The sequence below is a fragment of the Phlebotomus papatasi genome, chromosome 1, assembly GCF_024763615.1.
Source record: "Phlebotomus papatasi isolate M1 chromosome 1, Ppap_2.1, whole genome shotgun sequence".
Classification (NCBI taxonomy): Eukaryota; Metazoa; Arthropoda; class Insecta; order Diptera; family Psychodidae; genus Phlebotomus; species Phlebotomus papatasi.
Window position 1 is genome coordinate 59,004,165 of NC_077222.1, and position 11,141 is coordinate 59,015,305.

Genomic DNA, 11,141 nt, shown 5'->3' on the forward strand with positions numbered 1-11,141 from the left:
TATATTGATTTATAGGGGGTCATCGCAAACCAGTAGCCAATATCTCTTATAATTTGAGATCCAACTTGATGACAAATTAAAAGCAAAGCGGATTTTAGCTTTTCCGATTGAGATCGGGAACCAAAGAGAGATTTAAAAAACCAATTAAACAGAAAGACTACCTTTTAAGAGCAGCCTGAATGTAGCTAAACTCAGTCCTGGGATTAAGCACATTTTCGGGACCGAAAAAAAACGTGCAAAATGGCATTATGCATCGAGAAAATTTACATACCCGCAGGGGCTTTATTTTGAGTAACTCGGCCGTAGAACGAATTTCACGCGGAGTAAAAGTAGTTAAAACAAAAAGATTCAACTATTTAATAGAACTGCTTTAACAAATAGTACTTTTTGACCAGAGTTCTTCAATAAATGGTCAGAATATTAAAAAAAAATTACCTTGATAAAAGAAATTAAAGTTTTATTCTGAAAAAGAAGCACACTGTTTTCAAATTTCCCGCGTTACAAAATAAGTATACATTCAGGCATATTTCAAAAATTATTTTATGAATTTGACTCCCGATGGCAGGCAAATTTGCATAATTGTACCCCACAGTGCCCGCTTTGTAATCCGGATGATTGGGAGACAAAATGACAGATGTCCGCTTCGTAATCCGGATGGATTTTTTGAATTTGTTCAACGTCTCGAAAATATAATACAAGGATTTTTTTTGTAAAAATAGAAAAGAAGTTTTAAAGAAACTTAAAAAGACATAATTAGAGAATTCTATGCTATTATACTTTATTTATTAAACAAAAACATCACAGGATAATTCATTTTCATTGCTGAACACACATGCATACATAACCTCAAAATGATTTTAAATGTAACCGTCGATAACTCGTCCGGATTACAGCGATCCGGATTAGAGAGCGGGCACTGTATGTGCATAATTTCGTCAGGTGCATAATCCCGAAGTGCATAATACCGGGACTGAGTATAGGCTCATGGAAATCTCACGAGCAAGAGATCTATAATGTAGTATAGTTATTATAAGGGGTGTGGCCTAATTCTTTGGGGGCAGGACAGCACTAGCCTCACCTGCAGCTAAAATACATTTTGCCTTGAAAGTTATAAATTACCCTCTTCAAATATTTAAAATATAAAAATTATGCAATTCATTGCATAAACTATAAACTATATTGAAAGGGGCGTGTCAAAATTATTTTTGGGAGGAGCATATAACCAGAGACTCCATCCATACCTCCATGTAAATACAGGATTTTTAAAAACCACGGTCATAACTGAAGCTATGATTTTTCTAAAATCATATAGCTTACCAAAAAAGTCAAAACGTACTGATTTAAATTGTAAGTAAACATTGCAATAACTGTGACTTCTTTGATTGACCATATAATATATATTTTTTTTTTTAATTGGCGCGGAAGTATATCGTGTGTATATTTTTCTTTCATTCTTCAAATACACAACACACACGTACACTTTGGAAGAGAATAAGAAAAAATGCATCGTTTGGTGATATTTTGCTGATGAAGCTGTACCAGAGTAGAGCTGATCTTGAATTTTCAATTCATTTTTGCTTAGCAAACCCATCAGTGTCTGGCTAAACGTGGAAGACTAAAGATGATTTACTTGAAAAAAATTCTCAAATCCAGTGAAAAAGATTTTTATTCATAATTTTCTCTTCATTTTGCATAAAAACCGTTAAAGTGAGTACTAAATTTGCTCAATTTAAAAAATAATGGTTGAAGAAATTATACCGCCAAATTTTTAGTACTGATCGGAGAGAACTCGTCTAAAAAATCTCATTCAAACGGAGCAAGCTAAAAGTACCGCAAACGAGAAAAGGTGTTCGAAGCCATTGCAGTAAAGTCTGCGTGAAAACTTTGGTATTTTGTGTGAAAAACGATCTCTACGTTGTGAAATATGGATTCTATTGAGAGGCACTTGTTCGACGCGATGTTCGGCTTGAATATTCCGTGAGTATTGAATATAGAAGTTTGCGGGGAAGGGACATTAGAATAAGATTAAAAAGAGGTAGCCATGATGGGGATTTTTCACTAATCTAATTTTTTTTTTTAAATTTTTTCCGGATAGGCTCGGAGTGGGTAAGCCACTGTGTCCGGAGAAGCTTGATAAGATGCGAGGAAGGTGGCAGAGAAAATCCATCCTTGAAATTCATCTTTCAATGTCCATTGTGGACATGGAAATGAAGCCGAAAAAATCTCTTGATGAGATCCGTTCGGAAATGGAGAATATTGGGGGCGGAATCTGCAAGAAAGTTATTAGTGAGGGCTTTGGGAGTGTCACTAAGGATAAATCTGAGATTACAATTCAGTACGTCAAGTACGGTCAGATGCTGGATAGCGATAAAATTGAACTTTGTGATTCAACGTACATTGCACAGAAGCCGTATACTTTTGTCCTGGGGAGCAATTGTGGGCTTCTGCCGGGCTTTGAGAAGGCCGTACGATCGATGCGAAATCAGGAGAAAGCAGAATTTATCATGAGTGAGCAGAAGAATGGCAATCCACCGGTGACAAGGAATGTAATGTTTATAATTGAAGTGATTCGAGTGGCTGATGTAATGGTGAAGCAGGACCGGGTGAGGCTTCACAACAACTACCCTCAGACCATGAGGCTGGTTCAGGAGCTACGTGACAAGGGCAAAGATGCCTTCACTGCACAGTTTTATCGAGTGGCTGCCGATATGTACACGGAAGTCGTGAGCCTTCTGAGGAATGTCCTCGTGCAGACCGAAACTGACAATAATAAGCGACTGGAGCTGCTCCTTAAAATGTACCTCTACGCTGGAATGACGTACAACAAGTTGGAACAGGCAGAATTTGCCTATCTGATGCTAATCAATGCTGTGAATTTGCTGATGAGTGAAGCTGTTTCTGTTTCGAATGTTCTCATGGGCAAGATCTATCTGCATGCAGCTCGAGCCAATCGTATGCTCAATGATATCCAAGAGTCTTTTGTATTTCTCACCAAGGCCGAAGAGTGCATTGGTAAGGCTCCAGAAGTTCTGGATGAATATAAGAAGCTCTTCCAGATTTTCCACAAAGCTTGCGACATGGATGCTATAGGAAAAAATGTGTGCCGTGCAGTGGACAAAGGTGACGACGGTGTTGAAAACAATCATTCCATGTTTGTGGCCACCTTCGATCACATTCTGAAGACCTTCATGTGTGGCAAAGATAAATCCAAAACCGTTTACGGTCTCGAGTGCAATGAGCACGTTCCAGCAGCCATGAAACTAGCTGCCAAGTACAAGAAGATCAAACTTGAGGTGAACTCAAATGATTCTGGCACCATTGCCTATTCCCTGACCAGGAAGTAAATCATCCTTCAACATTACTCAAATAGCTGAGATTCTTTTAATATGTTCCCTCCATTCTAGTTCCTTTTTTTTCCGAGAGCTTTGAAGTATTTTTTTTTCCTCTTAATATTTACTAAATGTTCTCTTGTGAATTTACCCTCGTAAACTAAATAAAAAATAAATTTGCGTTACTTAACAAATTTTATTATTTATTTTTTTTTTATGTACATAGATTATCCAAGATTCACACTCATTCCTCACAGTCATACTCTTTTGCTCAGCACAGACACTTAAAATCCTGACTTGATATTACTTTTTTTTTCTCTTGTTATGCTTGAAAATCCAAAAAGAAAAATAATTTAAGCTTGAGTGTGGGATTTCCTCAGGCAAAGTATAATATATTATACAGTTGGTCTTGGGTGGATTGGAGAGAGGAGACACCACCCACACTCACACACACACACACCTACGCCCCCCCCTCCCCCTCCAGCAATGTGGCCTCTTGTGATTAGTTGAAGTGAAATTTGAACTGAAACGGTGATCCATGGTGGAAATGATGGAAGGGATTTCCACCCCGGAAGCCACCATATTGATTATTACCACCTTCAGGATCCAGTGGATCTTCACCATTGTCAAATTGTTGCCTCTTCTCCGGATCCGTCAACACTTCCTTCGCTGCTGCAATATCAATAAATTTCTTCTCAGCAATCTTCTTCTCATCACCCTGAAAATTATCCGGATGCCACTTCTGAGCAGCCTTCCTGTAAGCCTTAACAATCTCTTGCTTTGTGGCTGATCGTTTTACATTGAGGATCTTGTAGTAGTCTCTTCTCTCTGATTGCTTCTGCAGGCGTTTCGCCCTCTCGAGACCCTCTTTGGCCCTCTGAAGATGTTCATCGATATTAATGGCTGCTTGATAATCCCTGATGGCTGCAAGAACAAGAAAACAATAATCAATTCACTCTACCTACAAGAAAATTATAATTTCTCTTATTGGATAATTTATATACAGCATTCGTGTAAGACTCAAATTGATTAAAATAATCTTTTTCATTTCCCTTGTTAAACAAACTCATTAGCAAGATGTAACAATCCAAAACCCATTGAATCCTACTAATTATTTCCAAGAATTCTGGCAAAGCAAATTTTTAATTTTAATTGTTTTAGATTTGCTTGAAGGTAGGGTAAGTGTGCGAAATTCCGGCCAGCTTGCAATTTCGGCCACCTTTTTTGTTCCTCGAATTTCCATGAACTTTTAGATTTTACGTACTCTAGAGATTATGCAATGCAAAAGAATAACAAAAAATGTAGCTTCGACAAATGAGATGACGTGAAAAAGATATTGGAAGAATTCCCGAAGGGCAAGGAACTATGAGAATGGAGGTGGCCGAAATAGGGCACCAAAGCTATGTCTATATTTTTATTAATTTTAAAATGTATTAAGAATGATTTTAGAGTAAATAAAGACGGTAAACTCTTTACAAGGTTCCAAGAAACACTCTTTAAGAAAAAAAGAATTAAAAAAAATCAATTTGATTTTAAAATATTACATTTCAAACTTTAGACTTTGACGATTGCATGCAACTATGCCGAAATTTGGCACACTTACCCTAATCATTCTTAAATTATAATTTTATGACAATTAATTCTAAGTTAAGCTAACAGATATAGAAATTTACGAAAAAAAACTGGTGGAGAAGAAATATCACTGTATTATAATTAATTAATTAATTTCTTTATTGTACACGGGCCTTATGGCCATTTTGTACAAATACAATTATATATAATAATTATTTAGCATATTTCTTTTTTTAATAAAAAATAATAATGAAAATTCTTATATTAAAATTTTTACATTAACCCATTCAGTCAATGTACCAGAAATATTTGAGATAGAATGTTCATATTTTGGGATTAGATTTCTACAGATTAATAGATGAATTTTTTGAAAGGAAAAAAAAATCTCATTTGGGGGCACGGGGAGCCCCTGTCAAACACATGTCTTAACGGTCACTGAATTTAAATTCTGTACATTAATTAATTACAAACTCTATTGCTTTAGATTTAGATAGAGTAACTATCTAAGAAAACAAATTGGTAACTAGAATTCAAATCAGGAAAGAGAAAAGAGGCCAATTTTAACAAAGTCGACGGGATGTCAAATTTTCCGTTCGCTATTTTGAGAAAAAAAACTTGCATGAGCTTCCGCGAAGTAAGAAAACAATAACAAAATGTATTCCCATCTCTGTCGGACTAAGTATTTTTCTCAAAAAAATGAAGAACTAAAGTTACTATTAAAATCTATTCCCGACAGCAATTCGGATAAAAATTGCCCAGGAATAAATCATTTAAAATCATTCAATTTGCGTATGATGTATTATACTGACATTTCCTATATTTCCCATATGTTTCTAGCGTGTCGAAAAAACTTTTGAGTTTATTAACTGTTTTCTGTCATTGTAGAATGAATTATCAAAAACTACTAATACAATTACTAAGGCAATTTATTAACGAACAGGCAACCGAAAACCATAAATTGGTAACCTACGTAGTTTTGGAGATATCTTGTGAAATGTGCACGAAAACAGGAAAAAAATGTACACTAAAATCGCTCGCATTTTTCAGAGCTAGTCTCACTCCCCTGTATAAGACCATGATAAGGAATGGGTTAACCCTTTAAGGACAATTGGGTCACCGGTGACCCAAAAATGAAATTTTTCCTACGATCATCTAAAGTTGTATCTTGCATTAAAAAGCCAGAAATTTTTTTTCCGACCCCCATTTTTTGACCCTCTCGTCCTTAAAGGGTTAAAAGAGCTGTAAGGGTTCAAAAAAAAAAAAACTCTTAACTCTTTCCGGACCGCAGCATATCGTCGATTGCCTCAGCAACTGTGCTAACTGCATTTGCTTTGTGTCAGCATTCGTTGTAAGCAACGCATCGCTGCGCGGCGTTTGCAATGAATGCAGACACAAAACAGATGCACTTAGCACAGTTGCTGAGGCTACCGACGATATGCTGCAAGCCAATTTCACAATTTTTAATCAAAAATATCTAAGCTCAGGAATTAATTGAGGTCCTACAAAAAATATCTCACATTTGGACATCCTTATAGTTTGTAATCATCCACAAGAATCACTTCTGAATAATTAAAAAACATTGTTTTTCATAGAATATTCATATGCTTCTTTGGGTACTAGAGTCCCAAAAGAGACGAAAGAGTTAAAATGGCCATGACTCCGGTTCTAATTATCAGAATTTAAAACGTGAGGGCTTTTTGGAAAGCTCTCGTGAAATGCCACTTCCCCTTCTAACATCACAAGTTCATAAAACTACCGCTAGAGGCGTTATTTTTAAAAAGAAGATTTTTCAATTTTCTAAGTTAAATAACTCAGAAATTCCTTTATGTATCGGGCTGAAATTTTAGTATGTTGTAGCCGTTGATTATACCTATCAAACAAAAAAATACTTAAGTCGATCCATAACCCCTGACCCGAGCTATAAGGGGTCAAAGATCGAAAATTGACCGGCCTCTATCTCCGGTTCTAATTTAACATTTTGACTGGGTTTTTGGTTTCGTCTCGATGAGCCCTTTCACATAAAGGTTCAAAAGGTCACCACAAGTGGCGCTGCGATAGCGTCAAAATTTAAACTCTATTATTTCGGCGAACATTTTAAAATATATATTTTTGTATAGTTGTTAATGTACGATTCCGAAATAGGTATATCAGACTGATAAGTCAATTCTCTTTAGTCTTCAGTGCCTCTATGCAAAAACGTATGGAAAAGTGAAATGTTGATAGACTCCTGCACAAAATAGTTGTGGATTTAAATAAAATAATTGTAAGGCCCAGATTAATTTAGAAATAGGCAGAAAAGTCGTATCTAGCCCCACAGCTCAAAGTAGCCCCACCTCCCCCTATCTCCGGTTCGATTAGGCCGATTTTGAAGTGTTAGCGCGCGTATTAAAGGAATCGCAAAGCACTTCAACTTTCTAGAGCATTTAAACTTCGTAGGACCAACGCTAGAGGCGCCACAGTCGGGAAAACCATTTTCATAACACATAACCTCAATTATCTCTATACGTGCTTAACCAATTTTGATGATTACTTCGGCATAATTGTAAAGGATATTTTATATCTATATTTCGTCCAAACATAATTTTTTGTTCAGACAATGTCATCTGTTCGATTTTGTCGTTTCAGTGCGAAAAAAATCATTTTTCCCATAATAACGCTTTGAAAAACCCCTCAGATGTCAATTTGACTGCTTCTACTCGACCAAGATCAAGACACTTAAAATAGGGTTTTAAATGGAAAGCCTCACAAAATACAACAATTCTTTGATATAGTCGAAGTTCATCAAATAAACACTTGGGGCGCTCTGGTCGAATAAACGAGATGAGAAACAAACAACCTCGATTATCTCGGCTTCTGATTAATCGATGAGATCATATTCTACGGCAAAATTATAGAGAACATTCTGGTCTACATTACACCCATATATCACTTTTCTGTCAGTCCATCCAAATCCTTGATATTTTGGTTTAAATAAAAAATTTGTATAATTTCACGAATTTGATTCAATATAACTGAATGGCGTCCCCCAATCTCAGCTCTAAATTGAATTTGCATGCATTTCGAGTTGGATCACATTAAGAATCTCACCTACAATAAGCTGATCTAGGCTTATCACTAGCTTTTTCCACGTCATTGAAGAATATAAGTGAATAAAAATTCTTTCCCGGCAGCAATTCGAAATTCGAATTTTAGATATCAATTGCGCAGAAATACATTATCTCTAAAATCATAGTTTGCATTTAATTTTAAATATTCGAATGAGCATTTGTCATCCAAACACAGTGAAATTGGATAACTAGATTACGGCCTACACTATCAATCGAATTTTAATCACAAAAATAAAACAAAAATGTTAAAACTTTTAGCTTTAATAATAACTATTATTATTAATTATTACTATGTATTCACAATAATAGGGACATCTCTTTTACAATTGTGAAAATAAATAAAAGAAAAAAAAAGAAGAGGGAAAAAAACAAAAGAGAAAAAAAATACAAAAACAAAAGAAATTTAAGAATTAATTAACAGTAATGAGCAAAAAGAGCAAATTTTAATAAAAAAAAATTATCTTTGACTATTTCCTTAAGTTAACTCTTATAAGGTCAGCAGTTTATTGATCTGTTGCAAACTCAATAATCTAGCCTGACTGCAATCCCGTTTTATACGATTTTTTTTGGTAAATCTTGAGATTGTTGTTCATGATAACTATGTTAGAGGAATAATGTGAATTTAGATTTTGATCAATGAATTATTATGGTGCTCCATGTTGTCTATTTTAATCAAAATCTTTTATCTCGATTTCTTTCATGCTTTAATTTAAAATTTCCCTTGCATGAAGACAGTTTTGCTGTTTCATTCTTTAATGTTCTAATCTTTTATTACAACTTTTTAAAAACCATTAAAAATAAATGTCTTATTAAATCAATGTCCTGAAACTACCCCCCCCCCTCCCAATTGTGTTATTGTCCGTTGTCCCATGCCTCATACCGAACCAGAGATTTGATATTGGCAAGTCCGTTTGCCATTGACGTGGCCCGTTTTTGGACAAGATAACCTTAATTTTAGGCCTCGACACAATTAATAATAATAATGTTCTGATGGTTCTGATTTGCGAAATGCTTATGGCAACAAAGTCTAACTAGTTTCCCTTGAATAGGGTAAGTGTGCCAAGTTTCGGCATAGTTGCATGCAAGCGCCAAAGTCTCAAGTTTGAAATGTAATATCTTTAATAGAGATTGATTTTTTCATTCCTTCTACTTAAGATGTGTTGCTTAGAACCTTGTAGACAGTTTATCGTCTTTATTTACTTTAAAATCATTCTTAATATATTTTAAAATTAATAAAAATGTAGACATAGCTTTGGTGCCCTATTTCGGCCACCTTCATTCTCATAGTTCCTTGCCCTTCGGGAATTCTTCTAATATCTTTTTAACGTCATCTCGTTTGTCGAAGCTACATTTTTTGTTATTCTTTTGCATTGTACAATCTCTACGGTATGTATAAAATAAAAATTCATGGACATTCGAGGAACAAAAAAGGTGGCCGGAATTGCAAGCTGGCCGGAATTTGGCACACTTACCCTAAGCATATTTCTTATAAATTAATTTATTATCTCAATATTTTATATTTTCGAAAATTATGCATGACCGTACTGCCCTATTCTCCCCTAACGACCTAAATGCCGGGAACATTTTTCACCGAGAAAACTGAATTTGTGTTTATCCGTCTTTTGAATTCCATTTCTTTCACCAATTTGAGAAACACATAAAAATTTTAGAATAAATATTTGATTGACTCACCATCATCGTACATCTCCGTGCCGATGTAGGCCTCAGCACGATCACAGAGAACACTGGGATCCTTCTGAATGTCCAGAGCTTCTCGACATCTTGTCACTGCTTGCGTGAACTGTTCATCCTTGACGTGGCACGAACAGAGCAATTGCTTTGCACTGAAGATCACCATTGGAATATCTGATTCCAACTTCAACACCTTCTCCGCTGACTCCACGCATCCCTCGTACTGTCGCTCATCCAGATATGATTGGGCATCAGAAAGGGCCTTTTCCACCTTCTTGAGCTTCTTGTAGAAGGGGAAGCAGTCTTTATGTTCGGGATCCAACTTGAGACACTCACGGATCTCCTTTAAGGCATCTGCTGTATGTCCCAGATTGTACAGTAGCTCAGCCAGACGAAAGTATCTGCAGAATGGAATTTTCATAAAATCCCATTATAATTCAGTGCAAATAATGCTGAAGAGAAAAAAAAATACATTTAGGATGATACTGACCCGCCTGTGCTGTCCTGGGACAAACGATTGACAGATCTGAGATCAGAAACTGCAGATAGAACATCATTCTCATTGATGTAGCAATCTGCACGGGTTTCCCGGAACTTTGCACTCCACGGTGAAATTTCCAGGAGTTGAGTGAGGAAGGCTATTGCAGTTCTGTGGTCACCACGAGCAATCAAATTCTCAATGGAATTCCACTGTTCTCGGGCAGGATCAACTTTACTGTACAAATAGTTGACATCATCATTGTAGGGATCCTCCATTAGCGATTTATGGAAATCCAATTCAGCTTTATCAAAGTCTCCCAGTTTGAGATGTACTACTCCACGTTGTGCTCGAGCTGTCGTAAAGTCTGGCTTTAGCTCTAGAACCCGAGAGAAATCACTGAGACTGTTTCTAGCTTTGCCCAGAGCGAAATAAACCGTTCCTCGCTTAAAAAGTGTCAGGTAGTTTGACGGATCCCCCTCTGAAATATTAATTACACCAAATTGAAGGCATATCTGTCCCAGCAATCAAATAGAAAATTAAAAAAAGGAGGGTTATCAATGATTCCCACCAACAGCTGCGTGGAAGTGTGTGAGGGCGTCTGATAACTGGCCTGTGGCCAGGTACTGTCCTCCCATCTCGATGTGTCTCTCAATTTCTGCCTGAGTTGCTGACTCGGCACCTAATTAAATAGTCATTTCAATAAAGCTAAAAGCTCTAATCAGTGTGAGGACAGAGGGCATGATCTTACCATCCATAAAGAGATCCAGGAAAAGAAGTAGCAAGAATGCTGTGAACTTTTTATCTTGGGCAAATTGCACCATATCTACCATTCCGATTGCCATGATTTCTCACAAAATAACACTTCAACTTTCTATAAGTTATTTACTGTATTACTGAACCCGTTTCACAAAAGTATTTCATTGAATTTTGAGAGAATATTGAAGACGCAGCGACATGACG

At 36.2% G+C, this 11,141-nt stretch overlaps 2 protein-coding genes across 3 annotated transcripts; one reads left to right on the forward strand and one right to left on the reverse strand.

The window, feature by feature from the left end:
* The first annotated feature begins 1,594 nt into the window (after positions 1-1,594).
* LOC129809469 (uncharacterized) lies at positions 1,595-3,523 on the forward strand. 2 transcript variants are annotated; one of them, XM_055859304.1, is made up of 3 exons: positions 1,595-1,707; positions 1,773-1,977; positions 2,096-3,523. In XM_055859304.1, exons 2-3 carry the CDS (start codon positions 1,925-1,927, stop codon positions 3,342-3,344), a joined length of 1,302 nt encoding a protein of 433 aa, XP_055715279.1. In that variant the 5' UTR covers positions 1,595-1,707; positions 1,773-1,924; the 3' UTR covers positions 3,345-3,523. The 2 variants fall into 2 exon arrangements, with proteins under 2 accessions (XP_055715279.1, XP_055715278.1); XM_055859303.1 differs by having other exon boundaries at positions 1,595-1,977.
* Positions 3,506-11,040, reverse strand: LOC129809465 (dnaJ homolog subfamily C member 3-like). Its single transcript, XM_055859298.1, has 5 exons — positions 10,930-11,040; positions 10,750-10,860; positions 10,191-10,659; positions 9,701-10,101; positions 3,506-4,253 (listed from the first exon to the last, which is right to left on the reverse strand). The coding sequence occupies exons 1-5, from the start codon at positions 11,021-11,023 to the stop codon at positions 3,832-3,834; spliced, it is 1,497 nt and encodes a 498-aa protein (XP_055715273.1). The 5' UTR covers positions 11,024-11,040; the 3' UTR covers positions 3,506-3,831.
* Positions 11,041-11,141: the final 101 nt, after the last annotated feature.